Source organism: Sminthopsis crassicaudata, chromosome 1 (assembly GCF_048593235.1).
Source record: "Sminthopsis crassicaudata isolate SCR6 chromosome 1, ASM4859323v1, whole genome shotgun sequence".
Lineage (NCBI taxonomy): Eukaryota > Metazoa > Chordata > Mammalia > Dasyuromorphia > Dasyuridae > Sminthopsis > Sminthopsis crassicaudata.
In genome coordinates this window covers 51,133,569-51,153,161 of record NC_133617.1, presented here as the reverse complement: position 1 = coordinate 51,153,161, position 19,593 = coordinate 51,133,569, and the positions used below count along the sequence as shown (strand labels likewise).

Genomic DNA, 19,593 nt, shown 5'->3' with positions numbered 1-19,593 from the left:
AAGACTACAGAACTACACATTGTTCTCACCCTGCCTGAAAAAATTCTTACACAGGACCTCTTTGCAGTTCTCTTCTCAACCACTCAAAGATTAGAAGAATATAACTTGGAGTGAGCTCTGGGTCACAGTGGTTATATAGGTAAATGATTCTGGAGATTTCATATACAGTATGGATCTTAATTGGTTGTTCATTTAAGGTATATTATTGTTTTATTAAATTAATTTTTCTAATTTGTTAAATAATTTGCGAATTGTATGCCTGTTAGTAAATAGTTATTCTCAGAATAGTAGGGAGTTCTAGTAATATTTTCCCAGGTTTTCTTTATATATATATATATATATATATATATATATATATATAGTTTTTACTTACCAGATATATGCATGGGTAATTTCACAACATTGACAAATGCCAAACCTTTTGTTCTAATTTTCCCCCTCTTCCCCGCCCCCAGATGGCAGGTTGACTAATACATGTTCAATATGTTAAAGTATAAATTAAATACAATATATGTATACATGTCCAAACAGTTATTTTGCTGCACAAAAAGAATCGGACTTTGAAATACTGTACAATTAGCCAGTGAAGGAAATCCAAAATGCAGGCAGACAAAAATAGAGGGATTGTTTCCCAGGTTTTCTTGATGGGGACTATCTGCAAGTATACTCAGGGGACTATCTTGTCCTAATTTTATGATATAGTTGAAATTCAAATTGTTTGGAGGCCCTTGGTGGCATTCTGCCTTTTCTAATGTAGCTCACACTACCCTGTGTTTCTGCTAAAGTGAAGCACTCGCAAAGCCACCATCATTTGCTCACCATTTTCCCACTGTGTGCTCATGTTATTCTATTCCCTATATCTGAAACAACCCCCCTCCCCATTCCCCCTCACAAGCTGAATCCATCTTTAAAGCGCAATCCAAAAGCTGCATCCTGTACCAAGTCACCCACAATCTCTTCAGTAGTTAAGTTTCACAGATAAGGAATCTAAGGCAGAGTTAAGTGACTTGTGCAGGGTCACACCGCTAGTATCTCTGAACTCAGGAAGATGCTTCTTACTGACTCCAGCGTTCTATCCACACTTGCCCCTCAAACTTGCATTCTGATTCTAAATGTAGCGCTCTTTTACCTTCAGAACAGTTGTGTGAGACCTAGGGACTGTCGATCACCAGCAAGTCCCTTAACCTTTCTGCGTCTATTTTCTCTTCTAAAAAGAGACTCATAAGCTCCCTTCCAACTTCAAAAATAAACCTCTCCCCTAGGACCCAGTGCAGTATTCTGTGCAGAAAAAGAGAATTAGAATGAAGGCTTCTTCTCTGGGATACCAGCTCAATAACAACTGATAATGACTAGTGTTTTAAGGCTTGCAAAGCGCTTCCCCAAATACTCTGGCTTGAACCTCATTCAAAAACAGGTTTTTCAAATAACACTAGAAATGCTAGATTCTCAGGTCGGGAAAAATGCTCAGAGAACATCTACCTGCCCACCTACTTGTCTATCTAGTCCAACCTCTATCTCTGATTCAATTTCTATCTCTGACTCAATCTCTGTCTCTTTCTGTCCCCCGTCTCTCGTAAGTTTACGTGCTGCGGGAGTGCCCTCTCGGTACCGACTTCAGTGACACGCCCCTCCCTAGCCTCCAAGATGAGGGGCGCTGTTCATCACAGGGATCTTCAATCAGATCCTCCCCATCTTCCCCCTGCTGCTTCTGGTTCTGCCCCCAAGGGTCAAGCGGAACAAACCTAATTCCCTGAGATGCTGGAAGACAAGTGTCCCCTCGGCCCTGCCCTCTTCCAGCTCATCCTAAAAGTCTCCGGCTCGCTTAGAACACGCCGCCCTCCCTTTTCTCTCTCCCCTCCTTCCCCCTACTAAGCCGTCCTCCGGGGCATTAGGGGGCGGCATCGCTGGCCCAGCTGGGCGCACACGCCACTTCTCTGCGCTCAGCCCGGGGTTTGGGGCGCCCTGGGAAGCTGCCTCTGAGGCTCTTCTCAAGCACTTCCTTCACAAAAACTCTAGGGGTAGGGGGAAGAGTCTTATGCATTCCATTCTACAGATGGGGAAACTGAGGTCCAGAGAAGGTAAGTGACTTGGGCGTGCAGTCAGACCTCTGACTTCTTCCAGGCGTTTCTGTGAAGGGGATGTGTTCAGGTCAAAGGGCAGACAGAGAAGCCCCCTTAGAAAACGTGCAGCGTCAGTTTTCTTTCCCAGCTCCAACTGCTTTAAGGCCGTCTTAAACCCTCAGTGCGGCCAAGCACACTAATATTACTCAGCCCATTTCTCAAAGCCGATAAATGGAGAGCACCGGATAGACCAGCCATGCCTCCTCGCTTCCTGAAGGGATACTGCAGTGTGCATCGCCACAGCCCGTTACCCACAATGCCGCGAGCCGCGCGCACCCGACAGAGACCTGCTTTACGGCAGCTGCGCGCTCGGAGCGCGAGGTCACTCTCCACCTCTCAGCGCCCTCGGCCTTTTCTCCCGCCCCCTTTTCCTCCCGCGATTGGTCAAGATGTCGCGGAGTCGGGTGGTAATTGGTCGCCGTAGACATCAGCCCGCCTTGTTCCGTGCGGCGCGGCCTGGAGGGAATTCTGAGTCCCTGGAGCTACGGCAGCGGCGGCGGAAGTGACCGGAGCAGTCCCGGTTCTGTCCCCGCCCCGGCGCGGCCGGCACCATGGTGAGGGGATACTGAGGGAGGCGGCGCGGGGGTGGTAGGGTCCACTCTGAGACTCCGTTCCCGGCGCTGGCGCTGGGAGGGGCTGGTCCTCTGTGAACCTCGGGACGAGGAGTGGGGGTGGGTGCAGAGCTCTCACGTGGGAGTGCGGGACTCCCCAGCCTTATCTCTCCTCTTTCCAGCTCCTGATCCCTTCGTTACTTTTCTCTCTCCCCCTTCCATCTTCTCCATCTTTTTTTCTTCATCCTTTTCCTCATTTTCTCATTCTCCTCATCCCCCTCTCCTCCGCCCCTATTCTCTTCATCATTCTCTCCCCTCTCCTCATCTCCTCCCCCTTTACTTCTTCCCTTTTCTAAGTCTTTCTCCTGCTCACATCCTGCCCCTTTTCCTTCGCCTTACCTCACGAGCGACTTAGCTAACAGTACGTGAAATGATGGGTGAGGGTAACTTGCCTGACATCCCTTAGCTCCTGAAATCTCCCTTTTTCTTCCTTAGTGTTTCTGTTCCTCCTTTTTCCCTCGTCCTCTTATTCCTCCCTTTCATCCCTTCGTTTTCTTTTCTCCACACCCCATCCCGTCTCCTTCCTTCCTTCCTCTCTCTTCTCTCTAGCGCGTCACATCGTTCTTAATTACCCCCCTTTGATCACTCTCTTCCCCAGCAGTTTTGCTTTCGTCTCACACCAGCCTCCGTTAGTTCGGATTGGGGGGAGAAGATGGGTCCAGGAACTTGCATAATAAAGCTGTTCTTCAATTTAAAAAATAAAATGGCAGCGAGTCCCGTCTCTTCGTTCCCTTCTTTTCTCGTCCTTCCTGTGCTGCACTTCCCTTGGGCTGCACAGTAGTAAGCACGCACGCGGTCATCTCTGGGAAGTGGCCTCTGGCCCATTTTCCTGCTGAGCCACCACGGGTGATCGGTTATAGGGGCTTCCCCCGAGCTTCTTCCTTTTCTTTAGAAAACCATCAGCTGCTGGTTCTTGTAACAAACTAAAATTAGAAAGGCCGTAGCTTCCTACCAGACATCCCCAACCGTGGCCTTGGACCCGGGAGCTGAAAAGGCCCTTTGAGTTCATCTTCTCTAGCTTTATTATAGTCTTACCAGAGGAAGAAACTCAAACTGGGCCTGGAGCGGCACAAGCCTCAAGGCCAAGACTGACGGCTTCCCTTCCAGGGCTCTTGACACGAGTCGCAGCATCTGTGAAAAATAAAAGCCATAGTCCAAAGTATGAAATCTCCAGTGGAGGAAGAAGTGGCATTCCCTTGATGGGGAAGTCCGTGGTGGGACTGGCCCCTTTGGGCGAGCCTCCCGGGACTTTGAGAAAGTTCTAAGTTTTGTGGTGTCTGAGGAAAAGAAAATGCATTTAAACTCAATCTCCTGAACTAAGGAAGAGGCAATAAGAGGGGATGATTAATATTCTGTGTCAAGTGCAAATGTAGCATCGGAAAGCGAGCAAATTAGTGTCCAGATAAACCTCATTGTTTAATCAAGAATTGTCACCATATGGCCATTATTTAACTTAAAAACCTTGTGTCACCTGGAAAATAAGGGGGAGGGACTTGGTCCAAGCTTCTAACCTTGAAGAAACTGACATATAGGAAGAAAGACGGACTTATGCTGTAGCTGATGGAATTCTCAACTGTCTTTTGTTTGCTTTCTTAGCTGCCCTTATCCTTACTGAAGACAGCCCAGAATCACCCCATGGTGAGTAGGCAATGTGGCGGCCACTTGATAACCTTGAATCTCAGACACCACGAGGAGGACATGAAGAGTAAGAGGGATCTTAAACCCTACGTGGGGGAAGTCTTTCTGGCATTGTTGGCTAGGAAAATATCCATGTTTTCTTTTCTAAAAATGTTTATCTTGAGATCTTGTTTTGATATCACCTTCGTATCCAGTTCTATCCTTTTCCTTCTCCTAGCCCATACATAGAAGAATAAGAAGTGTGTGTAGAACTGACTGGCCCAGGTCACACAGGTGGGAAGATATGAAGCCAGGATTTGCACCTAGTTCTTCCCAGTATACTATAGTGGCTTCTCTACTGGATACAAGTGAACCTCCCTACTTCCAGTGTCTCCTCCAATCTCTCTGCCCACCAGCGTCAGAGTAATCTTCTGACTGCATCCCAAAATCTTTAGTGGTCCCTTTTCTCCTGCAGGATCAAAACAAATCTGCGGGGCTTCTAAAGCCCTCCAGAAAGGAGCTTCACGCATACCTTCTGGCTTTATTTGACTATTCACCACATCATACCTTTTATCCAGTTAAATCTCTTCACTGTCCTAGAAGTCAGATATGTTCATTCCCACCCTTGTGCCTCATTAATATTGATAGCCCTTACATGAGCTGTTCTTTGCCCCATTCCCTAGTACTAAAATCTGGCCTTTTGCTTTTAAAAAATGTTTATTCTGAATTTAAGAAATAAAGCATTATCAGTAACAAAGTAGGAAAGGGGGAAGAGGCTCACACATGAAACTGCTAATCTAAAGTTATTCAGTAACTTTCTCCCCCTCCCATTTCTTCACCCTATAAGTAGCTACCATTAGACACAAATATGTCTAAATCCATACTATACATATTTCTATTTATCATTTCCCCCTCTTCCCCCAGATGCAAATACCCTCTTCATAGATCCTTTGTAGTTTGAATATTTATAATAGTCAAAATGACTTGAAGCTTATTCCTTTTTCATTATTTCGTGAAAATTTTTCCATATTTTTAAAAAATCTTATTTAGTATTTTATTTTTCTCAGATGCATGTAAAAACATTGTTTTCCCTCCAAATTCTGAGTTCCAAATTCTCTCTCTACCCTTCTTCTTTAAGAAGGCAAGCATTTTTAGGTTATACATGTGTAGTCATGCAAATTATATTTCCATATCTGTGAAAGAAAACACTGACCAACTTTCCTTATTCCTCCCCACCCCAAAAAAGAAGAAAAAAAGGGAGGAAATATCTTGGATATGCACTTAGACTCTACCCATTCTTTCTCTGGAGATGGACAGCACCTTTCATCATAAGTCCTACAGAGTTTTCTTGGATCATTGTTTTGCTGATAATAAAGTTACTCATAGTAAATCATCATAAAATATTGCAATATGTACTTTGCATCAGTTCATCTAAGTCTTTCTGTATTTTTCTGACACCATCCTTATTATTCCTTATATCACAATAATATTCCATCACAATAATATACAACAACTTGTTCAGCCATTCCCCAACTAATTAATGGGCATCCCTTTATTTTCCAGTTCTCTGCTATAAATAGTTTTCCTTTTCCTTTTTGTTTTTTACCTCTTGGGTTACAGACCTAGTAGTGTGATTGCTTGGTCAAAGGGTATGCATGGTTTTATAATTTGGGGGGCATAGTTCCAAAATGCCCTCTAGAATGTAACATTATATAACTTCAACAACAGTGCAGTCGTGTTTTAATTTTCCCACATGCTCTCCAACATTTGTCATTTTCTTTTTCTGTCACATTAGTCAGTCTGACGGTGTGAAGTAGTAGTTCAGAGTTGTTCTGTTATGCATTTCTCATCATTTTAAAAAGTTGATAATAGCTTCTTATTTTCAGCATACATACAAAGATGGTTTTCAACATTCACCCTTGCAAAACCTTGTGTTCCAAATTTTTCTCCCTCCCTTCTCCCCATCACCTTCCTCTAGACAGCAAATAATCCAATATATGTTAAACATATGTAAAGCCACATTTAGCTTTAGATAATTTTTTTATATGACTATAGATAGCTTTGATTATTTTGTCTGATTTTGTAAAGGGCTGAAACTCTTTAAAAGATGTGCTTGAATCTGACAACCCAGCACTTAAGGCTAATTACCTTTTGGACAATGATTCTATTAGCATATGTTTGGAAAAATAGCCCTTCTCACTCTTCTGTGAGCCTCAATGTTTGGTGTATACAAATAATTGTAGGTAGGGATTAAGGGGTGGGGTGAGAGGGGCGAGAGAACTTCACTTTGCAGGACTAGGAGAAAGAGAGATTGGTGGTGAGCTTGTAGCAGTTTGTCTGTTTCCTTCACTTCTCCCTCTGAAGACCAAGAACTTTTGCTTATCCTGACTCCAGCTGTTCCTGAGGCCTCCAGCGAGCTTGCTTGGACTTTAAAGTTTGAAAACTGCTTATTCATATTCTTTGACCATTTATCAATTGAGGAATAGTTTTTGTTTCTGTAAATTTGATTTAGTTTTCTATGTTTGAGAAATGAAGTCTTTATCTCACTGTAAAAAAAAAAAAATTCTCACAGTCAATGATTACTATAGATTTCCCTCCATCCTATTTTCCCCTTTAATCCTATTCTATCTGTCTCTCCTTTTACCCTAAAGATTCTCAAAAGTTTTGATTCTGCTTTTTACCTCCTCCTCACCTTTGCTTATCTCTTTCCCTTCCTCCTTTCCTGTATGGTAATATAGACTTCTACACTCAAGTGAGTGTGTATATCATTCTTTCTTTGAGCTAGTTCTTATGAGAGTAAGGTTTATGTGCTCCCCTCCTGGCTTCCCCCATTTCTCTCAAAATCTCTTTTAGATAATTTGTCCCATTCTGTCTCTCCCTTTCTCCTTCATACCATCATATTCAGCTCACATCTTTGCTTTCTGGCTATATATATACTCCTTCCAACTGCCCTAGTAATGAGAAAGTTTTTAGGAGTTATAGCATTTTCTCATGTGGGAATATAAAGAATTTAATTTTATTGAAAACCTTATGGTTTCCCTTTTCTGTTTACCTTTTAAATGTTTCTTTTGTATCTTGCATTTGAAAATTAGATTTTCTTTTCAACTCTAATTTTCTCATCAGAATATTATATTCCAAACCCTCTAATCCTCTAATATAGTAGCTACTAAATCTTGGGTTATCTTGACTGTGGTTCAGTGATTGGATTGTTTCTTTTTGGTCCCTTGCAATATTTATTTCTTGAACTGGGAGGTTTGGAATTTAGCTGTAATAATCCTGGGAGTTTAAATATTGGGCTCTCTTTCAGGAAGTAATTGTGCATTCTCTCAACTTGTTTTATCCTTTGGTTCTAGTCAAGACAATTTTACTTAATTTCTTGAAAAATTATATCTTTTTTTGATCATCCAGTAATTCTCAAGTTATCTTTCCTGACTTTCTTTTCCAGGTCTGTTGTTTTTTTCAATTAATTATTTCACATTTTTTCTATTTTTTTTTTCATTCTTTTGTTTTTGTTTATTGTTTCTTGATGTCTTATAAAGTCATTAGCTTTCACTTGCCCAGTTCTAGCTTTTCAGGAATTATTTTCTTCAGTGAGCTTTTGTACCTTTTCATTTTGGCTAGTTCTACTTTTTAAGAAGTTTTTCTCTTCAGTGAATTTTTATATACCTTTTTCCATTTAATCAACTCTGCTTTTCAAGGCATTTTTCTGTTCATTGGGTTTTTATGTCTTTTACCATTTGGACTCTTCTGTCCAAGCTATTGACTCCTTTTTCGTGATTTTCTTTGCATCATGTTCATTTCTCTTCCTCTTTTCTTTTACCTCTTTTGCTTGATTTTTAAAATCCTTTTTGAGTTCATTACCTGAGACTAATTTTTAGTTTTCTTTGAGACTATGTAGATGCAGGAATTTTCACTTTGTTGTCTTCTAAATACGGGTTTGTTTTTCTCTGTCACCATAATAACTTTCTGTGATTGACATTTTTTTTCCTGTTATTTGCTCATTTTCCAGCCTATTTCTTGACTTTTAACTCTGTGCTAAAGTGGGGCTCTGCTTCTGGAATGGAGGAGCATTATCCCAAGCTTCTGGGGTTTTTATATGCTTGTTTTCAGAGGTGACTCTGGGGCCTGCAGATTTTTTGCTTTTCCAATGTGATATGGCCCAGGGATAACTGTGTTTACTACTCTCCTAGTGTGCGTACCAGCATAAGCATTCTTCCAAACTCCAAAACTTACCAGAGTTCCTGCTTATCCTGGGGCTGCAAGTTCGCCAGACTAGTGCTTCTCCTCTCACAAGTGTCGAGACCCAGAACTGTGGCCCAGATCCAAGTATGGGCCCAAAGTGCCAGCAAAGGGATCCCTATAAATTTCCTTTTGACTTGTCTGATACCCTATGGACTGAGAGTTCTAGAAACTGCCCTTGCTGCTACTGATTAAGTTGCCCCAGGGCCTGCCGCTAGTTTTCTGGGGCCCAGTCTGCCAGAACTGGACTGGGCTCCTCTCTCACCCTGGTACAGCAGACCTTTCCTGCCCACCTTCTAAGTGGTCTTTTTATGGTTCTGCCTCTCTAGATTTTGTATAGAATCATTATTTAAAAGTATTAAGAAGATTCTGGGGTAGAGTTCAAGTTTCAGTCCCTGTCTTTATTCTACCATCTTTCTAAACTAATCAAGCATATCATTGCTTATAGCACAGTAGCTTTCCATTCCAGTCATAATATCTCAATTTGTTTGGCTATTCCCTAGTAGATTGGTATATCCATAATTTCCAATTCTTTGCTACCGTAAAGAAGTTGCCACAAATATTTTAGAAAATATGAGCATTTCTATGTTCAAAAGGCTATCAACTTGTATACCCTTTGATCCAGCAGTGTGTCTACTGGGTCTGTATCCAGAGATCATTAAAAAGAGAAAGGAACCTATGTGTGCAAAAATATTGGTGGTATCCCTTTTTGTAGTGGCAAGGAACTGAAACTGAGTGGGTGCCCATCAGTTGGGAAATGGCTGAATAAGTTATGGCATATAAATGTAATGGAATATTGTTCTGTATGAAATGATGAGCAAACTGATTTCAGAAAAGCCTGAAAAGACTTACATGAGCTGATGCTGTGAAGTGAGTAGGACCAAGAGAACATTGAAGACAGCAACAAGATTATGTGGTGATGTACTTGGACCTTTTCAACAATGAGGTGTGATTCAGGGTAAGTCTAAGAGCCATCTACATCCAGAGAGAGAAAACTGTGGAGCCTGAATGTGGATAAAAACATAGTATTTTCACCTTTTTTGTGTTGTTAACTGTTTGTTTGCTTGGTGTGTTTTTTTTTTCCCCCTTTTGATTTGTTTTTCCTCACTCAGCATGACAAATGTGGAAATATATTTAGAGGAATTGCACATGTTTAGCCTCTATTGGATCACTTGCTATCTAGGGAAGCGGGGAAGGAAGTAGGGAGAAACATTTGGAACACAAGATTTTGCAACAGTGAATATTGTAAACTATCTTTGCATATATTTTGAAAAATAAAAGGTGCTTTTTTTTTTTAAACAAAGAAAATACAGATTATTTTTCTTAATCAATTTGGGAAACAGACCTAATAGTGCTATTATTGGATTGAAAGGTATAAGCAGTTTTATAACTCTTTGGGCATAATTCCAAACTACTTTTTAAAATGGTTGAACCAATTCACACAGTTCCACCAACAATAAATGTCCCAGTTTTTCCAGTTCTTCTCCAACATTTGTTGTTTTCCTTTTCTTTCATTTTAACCATTCTATATGTTATTTCAAGGTTGTTTTAATTTGCATTTCTCTCATCAACAATGATTTAGAGCTTTTTTTTTTTTAATATGAATGTAAATTGTTTTGATGTCTTCATCAGAAAACTACCTGTTCATACTTTTGACCATTTACCAATTAGGGAATGGCTAGTATTCTTATATATTTGAACTATGAGATCTTTATCTAGAAAACTATCCTTTAAATTTTTTTCCCCTCAGTTTTCAGTTCCTTCTGGTCCTGGCTGCATTGGTTTTATTTGTACAAACTTTTAATTAATGTAACTGAAATTCTCCATCTTACCTCTCTATCTCTTACTTATTCATAAGTCTATCCACATCCTATCCATAAAACTTTTAAGTAATATGTTCTACGTTATTCAAGTTTTTTGGTATTTCCTTTTATATTTAAGTCATACATTTTAACCTTATCCTGGTATAAATGGTGTAAGATACTAATCTAATCCCAATTTTTACTGGACAGCTTTCTAATTTTTCCCAACAGTTTTTACCAAATAATTAATTTTTATCCCCCCAGTTTAAGTCTTTACTCTTGTCAAACACAAGATTACTAAAGTCATTTGCTACAGTACATTATGTGTCTACTCCATTCCATTGATCCATCTTTTTGTTTCTTAGTCAATAACAGATAATTTTGATAATTATTGCCTTAGAATGTAGTTTAAAATTTGATACTGCTAAATCTCCTAAAAAGTTTTTTGTTTTGGTACGTTTGATATTCTTGACCTTTTATTCTTCCAAACGAATTTTCTTATATTTTTTAATTTATTAAAGTTTTTTTTTTTTTGTAATTTAATTGAGATGGCATTGAATATGTAAATTTAGGTAAAATTGTCATTTTTATTATATTGGCCCCACCTACCCATGAACAACTGGAATTTTTCCAATCATTTAAATCTATTTTTTTTTTTTTTTTTGCATAAAAAGTTTTTTACAATTTTGTTCATGTAGTTCCTGTGTTTGTTTTGGCAGGTATATGCCTAGGCATTTTATTCTGTGTGGAGTATTTTAAATGGGTATCTCTTACTATCTCTTCTTGCAGAATTTTGTTGGTTACATATATAGGATTGCTGATGATTTATCAAGGCTTAGAGCTTTTTTCTTAAAGAATGGTCCAGATTAAAATCTGCCTCTTTTATGAGAATTCCAATTCTCATTGATTCCAACTTTTTTGTCTTATGAGACAAAGAATTTAGAACCATTAGTGGCATGTTGTTTTATAGGGTTTTTTTACATAGGTGCTCTACTAAATTTCTTGAAGACAAAAGTAATGTTCTTAGCATCATTTAGCATATTTAGCACATAATAAACATAAAGTAAATATTTGGTAGTTGATTAGCTAATTTTTTATTTGAATTTTTTTGTTTTTTTCTAGTTGGTAGAGCTTAAAAATGGTGAAACCTACAATGGGCATCTTGTGAGCTGTGATAACTGGATGAACATCAATTTGAGAGAAGTCATATGTACATCCCGGGTAAGTGGGCCTTACAGAACACATTGCCTAGTGGCTCGATGTATTTAAATCTATAAGGTATCTTAGAGGTTATCCAGACCAACCTCCTTACTTTATAAGTCTGGAAACTGAGAAACAGAAAGAGAGAGTCACAGAGATAATAGTCATTTATTAAATATCCAGTGTTGAAGGAACTGGGGGTTAAAAAAAAAAAAAAAAAGGAAAGTAGGCCCTGCTCTTGAGGAGCTTTTTGAAGGAGCTATTTCTTTAGAAATAGAATGCCAGGACAGGATCCAAGCCCAGGTCCTCTGACTACAAGGCCAGTGCTATTTCCACAGTGTCTTTTTTTTTTAAATCTAGATTTATTTTCTCCCTTCTATTTTACCCTCACTCCATTGAGAAGAAAAGAAAAATGAAATCCTTTTAGCAAAAATGCATAATTTCCTCATTGGCCATGTTGTAAAATGTCTTATTCTGCATCTTGAGTCTAATACCTCTGTTAGGAATTGCTAGTAGGGTTTGTAATCATTCCTGTTGGTAATTTCTTAACACAATAGTATTATATTCATATACCATAATTTGTTGCATGATTCCTCAATTGATTGGACACTCCCTTCATCTTGTTTTTTGGTGCTACAAATATTTTTGTACATATGAATCCTTTTCCTCTCTTTGATCTCTTTGGGGCAGTTCTAGTCATGATGTCACTGAGTCAAAGGGTAGGCACAGTTTAATGACTTTGAGGAAATAGCTCCAAATTGCTTTCTAGAATGACTGGACCAATTCCCAGCCCTGCCATCAGTGCTTTAATACAGAAGATCTGTTTTCTTGCAACCCCTCCAACATTCTTTCCTCCCTCCCACCACCCCCACCTTTTTTTTTTGAGGGGGGGTGATCTTTGCTACTCTGATGGGTTGTTTGCCTGCGTATGCACATAGTGGGAACACCAAGTAGAATCAATTGTTTTTGCTGCTGCTACTCCTATTAATACTAAGAACTAAGATTTTTTAAAAATGTTTTATAATTCTCAAAGCACTCTCTTTCTAAATCCCTGTGAGGTTGATAGTGGCTTGCTATTTTGTTAGTTTACTGAGATTAGTTTTGATAAAGAGTTTACCTTTGGAAGGATTGTGGGATAGTAGAATTGAAGGGGAAAGGGAAAGGAATAAACATTTATGTAGTACCTGCACTAAGCACTTTACAAATATCTCTTGATCCTCACAGTAATTCTTCAAAGTAGGTACTGTTACTGCCTCAGTTTTACAGTTGAGCACAGGGAGGCAGAGGGAAGGAAATAGTCCCCCCAGGCTCACGTGGCAAGAAATGTCTGAGACTGGGTTTGGACTCAGGTCTTTTCACTCCAGGTCCTGCCTTCTGTTGAGTGTTTGACACTTGCTGGGACTTACTGGCTGGATTTGAAATCTTAAGTTTTTTGTTTGTTTGTTTTTTTTGTTTGTTTTTAAACTTGATTTTTGTAATACAAAGTCTTCCCAAAGACCTGGATTCTGGTGGCTCTGCTAGGCTCTTTGTTTCACCTTAGGCAAGTCACTTCCCTGCTGGAAGCTTCTAGTTTCCTTCTCTGTAAAAGGAAGCTCTTAGCTAAGGGCAGGATCTGATTTTTGTGTCGGGCACCCCTTTGGCAATCTAAGGAAGTTTGGGATCCCTTCTCAGAACAGTGCTTTTAAATGTATGAAAATGTGTAGGATTACAAAGGAAACCAAGCACAGTGAAATAGTTATCAAATTTTTGTATAATTCACAAACTACAGATTAAGAAATTCTGGATTAGGTCACCTCCAAAGCCTCTGTCAGTTCTAATGGCTGTTTGTTTTTTATTGAGTTGGAAAATACTGGCTGGAGATAAGGGAGGGGTAATGGTTGCTGAACAAAGCTCAGTTGTGGCCACAAGAGGGTGCAGAGAGCAGCTTTGCCAGTCGAACACTCTTTGCAGGCACCAAAGAGATTAGTTTGTTTATTCCCCAACAGAGAACTGAAAGAAGGAAGTAAAAAGACAAGACAGCCTTCCTTGTGCACTAAGAAATGCCACCCAGGATGGTCCAGGACCCCACACTCCTTTGGGAAACTTGTCTGTGTCTTTGAAGAGAATAAGGAGCTTACTCCTAATGGCAAAACCAAAAAATAAGCTTCAGTTCTATTTACTGACCCTTATTCATGAAGATGGCAAAGTTTCTTTTATGGTGTTCAAAATTCTTTGTTAGATTTGTTTTGGAGTTCATTGAAATATCTTCTACACTTAACAGCGTTTAAAAGCTTAGAAATCATCCAATCTCATCCTTCTACAGATGGGGAATGTAAGCTAAGAAGTTAGATGACTTTCTCCTCATTATACATCAAGCTAGTAACCAACTGAAGCCTGAGTAGAGCCTTGAGGCCTCTGGATGCTTCCATCCAAGCTTTAGCCAAATAATTGAGAGCTAAAGGGGCCCCAAAACATAGACTCTCAGAGAACTTGAAAGGTCCAGCATATATTTCTGATGAATTGAATTTTAGACTAAAGGGAAAGTACAGGTAATAGTAGTGGTAATAATAATAAGTTAGCATTTAGGTAGTATTTTAAGGTTTGCAGAGTATTGCACAAATATTATCAGAACAGCTCTTTGAAGTAGGTGCTATTATTTTTGTTTTACATTTGAAGAAACTGAGACTGAGAGGTTAGGTGACTTCCCAGGGTCCCACAATTTAGTAAAATTTCCCAGACTGGATTTAAACTCAGGTCTTCCTGTTCCCAAGGACAAAGCTCTGTTCACTGCACCACCCAGCTGCCTCTGTAAAAGGCAGAAAAAAGCAGAGGTTAAGATTCTTTGACCAGTTTAAATAAACTATAGTGAAATAGATTCCTACTTAGAGTAATGAGAGATCATAGTTTGAATTCTGGCTCTGATACTTAGTGACCAGCCATGTGACCCAGAGATTATTTTCTTCATGTAAAGTGGGAATTATAATCTTCAGTGCCAGTTTCATAGTTGGGAAAACCAGGTAAGATAATATATGTGAAATGGCTATAAAATCTTCAGAGCAATTTAGACTGTTATTAGTAGTTATAATATCAGAGTTGGAGAACACAGATTCTGGGCCAGAAAGACCTTCTCTAAGCTAGATAGGGTCAGAGTGTAGGACTAGAGTCAAAACCCCCTGATTCTTAATCTTACATTGCTACTCAGTTTTGTGCACATTTAATTTCCTTTATTTTGAGTCTAAGGGAGTTTGGTTTTGCCTGCTAGTCATTCAAACATTTATTAAATTATAACTTATATAGCTTGCGCTGAATGCTGCAAGGGGAGAAAAGATTCAATGTAATCACTGCCTACAGGGGGTGAGAGGAAGGAGGAGGAAACAAAACATGTAAAATGACAAGAGAACTGTACAAAGTGCTGCAGAGATGATGTGTTAGATTGGGTGCAATGAACTCCCAAGGAGTAAGAGGAGCTTTGGGTTGGAAGGTGAGGAAGCCTGGGTTTCTTAATGCAGTCATGGAATCTTAGGGCTTGGAAAGCATTGGGTCTAGTCTTCTCAATTTGTAGATGAGAAAAATAAAGGCTCTTACCTTCTTTGGACCTCAGTTTTTCTGTCTGTAAAAGTGAGAGGGTTGGGCAAGGTAATCTTGAGTCCTCCTGATGTTACTGTTTCATGGCTAATGGCTGCAGTGTTGGGAAATGCCTCCTGGAGGAATCTTGGAGTGGCCAAGTAGAAAGGAAAGAACTTTCCAGGAGATAAAAGAGAACAAAAAACTGGAAATGAATCCAGTTCAGTTCATAGGCCTCGGGGGATCTTTGCTCTCCTTGGGATCTGTTCTCTAGGCTTCTGCAGGTTGTTTGTGACATGAACAGTATGCCCACCGCCTTTCCCTCCCCTCCAAAAGAAAAATTAGGAACCTTCCTGAACCTGGGGAAGAAGGAGGGAGAAAGGGAACAATGAAAAGAGGCGGGGAGTGGCTGCTCTATGGCAGACAGTTGAGATCCCTGGTTCTTGCTGCCCTTGCAGCCTGAAGACATTGATGTTTCCCTCCCAGGATGGTGATAAGTTTTGGCGCATGCCTGAATGTTACATTCGAGGTAGTACCATTAAATACCTGCGGATTCCTGACGAGATTATTGACATGGTGAAAGAAGAGGTGGTGTCCAAGGGCAGGGGCCGTGGTGGCGTGCAGCAGCAGAAGCAGCAGAAGGGGCGTGGTGCAGGTGGAGCTGGCCGAGGTGAGTTCCCTAACTGGGCCGGGCCGGGTCAGGCCAGTGTTGCCCCTTGATTGCACATTGGACTGTAAAGTTGGGCTCTCACTCAAAGTTAACTTTGAGGTCTGGGGCCTCTAGAAAAGAGGTAGCAACAATGGATAGAGGGGCTGTTCACCTTCCAACTCCACCCTGACATTCTTAGCTGAGGCTGTCAATAGAACCCACATTTTGCCTATTTCTGAAGGGGCCTGATTTCCTGCCTAGTCCAAAAAGCCATTTGTAAGGAAGTTCTGGCTGTGGGGAGTATCAAGAGACTTTGTTGTTACTCAATTGCTCTTCAGGATTTACTTTTAAATAAAGTGGCAAAAACAAAAGTTATTCACTGAAGCCCCAGCTGCTGGTTGGTGAATAAAAACACAGAATGTCAGAATTGTGAGGGAACTTAGAATATAGAGTATCAAAACTGGGAGGAGTTTTTAAGATACAGAAAGCCAAAGGTAAGAGAGACTATTCCTCTCTAACCTTATTCCCAACAAAGGGTCCAGGCTCTGCTTCAACACCCCCTATTTGGGAGCTCATTAGTTCATGTATCAGCCCATTCTATTTTCTGATAGCTCTCATTGTTAGGACATTCTTCCTGAGATTAAATTTAAATTTGCCTCTTTGTGACATGGCTGGGGTCATGTGATGAATAGACCTGGGCCTGGGATATACTGCCTTCTAGTCTAATGCTGATAGCTTCAGCAAAGTTCTGCATCCTTCCTAACCTTCCCCTCCCTCCCTGGGGTTTATTTCTCTTGCTTTAATACTATGAATTAATTCAATGATTAAATTCCATTGAACATTGTTTTGGGCTATCAGGAAATAGTCTCAAAAATCTTTACTAATTAAATACCTGGGACAGAAGCTTAAGAGAGTCCTACTTTTCCTTGCTTATCCAATCTGTTAGCCAGGAGGATCTACCCCAGAAATGGAGAGTAGGCATCTTTTGAAATTATAAGTTTCTGGGTCTTAAGCTCCGACACTTAGTCTCCCACTGAGCCCTCCCATGGCCACTCCATCAGAAAGTATTCCTGGACCATAAGCTTCCTGAGGACATTGCTCCAATGTAGAGATTTGTGAATGAGAAATCTAATTGTTGTCACTCATTCGCCAACTACATATTAAGTCTATTAGGTATATTATTCCACTGCCTTCAGAAAACATGACTTTGTGAGTAGCTGGAGTCTTGTCAGCAGGCTTTTCTTTTTGATCTGTGGACATGAGGGCAATAGGAAATCCACAAAACTTGGATTAAATTGAATTTCCAGTCAGCAGATAAGAGGTCTCTAAGACAGTCTTCCTCCAGGCCTTCTTGCTGTTTTTGTGATTCCAAAAAATCCTCTGCTTTCCTCTGCTTCTCATGGAGCAGCTAAACAACTTGAACAAGGTGAATGTGCCTGAGCAGGCCAAGACTTCACACCGAGAACTTGAGTCTGTCCAGCCTCCTGGGCAGTCGCCTGGAGTGCAGCTCTATACCTGCAGGTGCTGGGGGCCGCACCTCATGGAACAGCCTGCAAAGAAACTGTTGGCCGCCCTGGTTCTCACTGACTCTGTGCTCCCGCAGGTGTGTTTGGAGGTCGAGGCCGTGGGGGCATTCCTGGCAGTGGAAGAGGACAGCAGGAGAAGAAGCCTGGCCGGCAGGCTGGGAAGCAGTAAGGGCGTGACCGAGTCCCGGCCTTGCCAGAGACTTTGACGGGAAGACCCCTTTGCTGCTACCTCGTACCTGCCTTCATGACTTGATGTCCTGTTTCTAATTTTTGGTTAACGAATCTGTTTTTAAAAAAAAGAAAAAGAAAGTTGGAGGCTGGGAAGGTGTTGGGGAAGAATCCTATGAATCATGTCTTTTGTAATCCTTTGAAATCCTCTTATTTAGCTAAAGTTTGAGTAGTCATTGTCTAACTTGTTTTAGCCACCATTTTAGAATTAAAAACCTTCGAGGGCTTTTCAGTTTTTTGAAATCCTTGGTTCCTGGAGACTTGATTCCTAGAAAAAGTTCAATGCCATTTCATTTGAAAGACTGAGCCCTTTTAAAGTGTATCTGAACGTGGTGGCCTTTGTTCCTGTTTTAAGGGCATTTCAAGAGTGATTTTCATTTGCTGCCATGTGTCTTGTGATGTTTGCTTTAAGATATGGGCATTTCTGACACATGGTAGGTTTTTTCCTTCAAAGTTACAAGCCCTGAAACTGTCAGGGCTGCTTCCTTTAAGTCTGTTCCCCAACCTTTTTGTTTCTTCCTTTTTTTTTTTTTTTTTTTTTGTAAACTGAAAATAGAGGTTGGAACTTGTTTCAGGGAATAATTATTGGAACTGTTTTCCTGTTCTTTTCCCAGTATTTGTTTTGGGGAAACCACTTTAGTTTGTGTGACTGAAATAAAAATAATACAACCATAAGCTGAAAATTAATAATTCCTTTTTGCATGCTCAACAGATGAGCATGTGATTTCTTCATTCTCAGATTGCCATGGAGCGTATTTCCACTCTTGCTCCTCAGGAAACCCCATTCCCTAGAAAGATAGTGACTTTGGGTTTGAATGCACTTTCTTTGTGGCATCAGAGCTGTTCCACTGGCAAACCTACTATCCTGGTTCTTTGAGACATGTGTCCCTTTCAGAAGTTAAATTAGTATACAGAAAAGCTTCTTTTACTACCTTTTAAACTTCAAGATTCTGGAGGTAGAAATAAAATATTTATGGTTTTTTATTTCATCCTGTACATTCATTAGTGTAAAAGGCTTACATGAACAATGTCTTCCAATGTCTGAAAGGCTATTCCGGAAGATGGAAGACTCTAAACTTTGCCCAAGTTAGAGAATAGAATAGAACCAAGACCAATGGGAGAAATTATAGAGTTATTGGTTGTAACTTCATGTAAACTTAGAAGATATAACTTATGACAACTTAATTACTCCCCATCATCATGTACATTCATTTCATTTTCTGGAGGGAAGAAAAGTTCTCACTTTTCTTTTCCCTCTTTTCCACTTATTTCATATATCAAGATTATAGCCAGGATTTTGCTTTGAAATGATAATCTGAAATGTATGTTGGGAACCTTTGGAGACATCTGAAATCTGGGCAGACTTCAGCCTTTTGGATGTACGTTTAAAAATATATAGCAGGGAAATTTGTACCATTTTCTGTCTTTTCTCTTTGCTGTTTTGGGTTCTTTATAGTCCCTCTTTCCTATTCTGGGAAAACCTCAAATTGAAGCTGTATAGGGATATAGCAAGAAATACTTAAAAAAAAATTCTCATTGAGTTTTTCACATTCTTTTAGAAATAAGGAACCTATTCTAGAAATAAGAGATTGTATATTTTGTGTCAATAATTTATCTTGAAAAATAGAGCCAAATTTTTTGGGGGGAGGAGAGGGTAGGAAAGGTGTTACAAGTAATTAGAAGATTTTAATCTGAGAAATAACTCTTATTTAAAAGTTGAAAATGGGAGGGGAAAAAAAAAAACATATCCGGTATTGTGAGCAAGAAGCAGCATAGGTTAATAGGTTTAATATATGCATATTTTCTCAATGATGACTTGGTTGAATCCATTCTGCATAGTGATTAAAATAAATGCAATCTTAACCTATAGAGAGTTACTTGCTTCTTATATCTTCAGCCAAGCTGTGCCCACGTCATTGTCCATGTTTTTGCATTTAGAACATTTATGTGACAGAATAAGGTGCTTGTTCCAGATCTTATAATTGTGTTACTAAGAATTAGAATATGACCTCAAAGCTCATGTAGTTTATCTTCCCACCTATTGCCACAGTTCTTCAG

General features: G+C 39.9%; 1 protein-coding gene and 1 long non-coding RNA gene across 2 annotated transcripts; one reads left to right on the top strand and one right to left on the bottom strand.

The window, feature by feature from the left end:
* The first annotated feature begins 2,536 nt into the window (after window positions 1–2,536).
* LSM4 (LSM4 homolog, U6 small nuclear RNA and mRNA degradation associated) lies at window positions 2,537–18,218 on the top strand. Its single transcript, XM_074302606.1, has 5 exons — window positions 2,537–2,674; window positions 4,328–4,369; window positions 11,512–11,610; window positions 15,619–15,802; window positions 17,385–18,218. The coding sequence occupies exons 1-5, from the start codon at window positions 2,672–2,674 to the stop codon at window positions 17,474–17,476; spliced, it is 420 nt and encodes a 139-aa protein (XP_074158707.1). The 5' UTR covers window positions 2,537–2,671; the 3' UTR covers window positions 17,477–18,218.
* On the bottom strand, window positions 14,219–15,631 carry LOC141562608 (uncharacterized). The gene is made up of 2 exons (XR_012488210.1): window positions 15,154–15,631; window positions 14,219–14,374 (listed from the first exon to the last, which is right to left on the bottom strand). It is a non-coding gene; the product is annotated as an uncharacterized LOC141562608 (long non-coding RNA).
* Window positions 18,219–19,593: the final 1,375 nt, after the last annotated feature.

Coding starts and splice junctions, on each gene's coding strand:
- LSM4 (XM_074302606.1), top strand. Junction 4,370..11,511: donor CAGCCCAGAATCACCCCATG/GTGAGTAGGCAA, acceptor GTTTTTTTCTAG/TTGGTAGAGCTTAAAAATGG. Junction 11,611..15,618: donor AAGTCATATGTACATCCCGG/GTAAGTGGGCCT, acceptor TTTCCCTCCCAG/GATGGTGATAAGTTTTGGCG.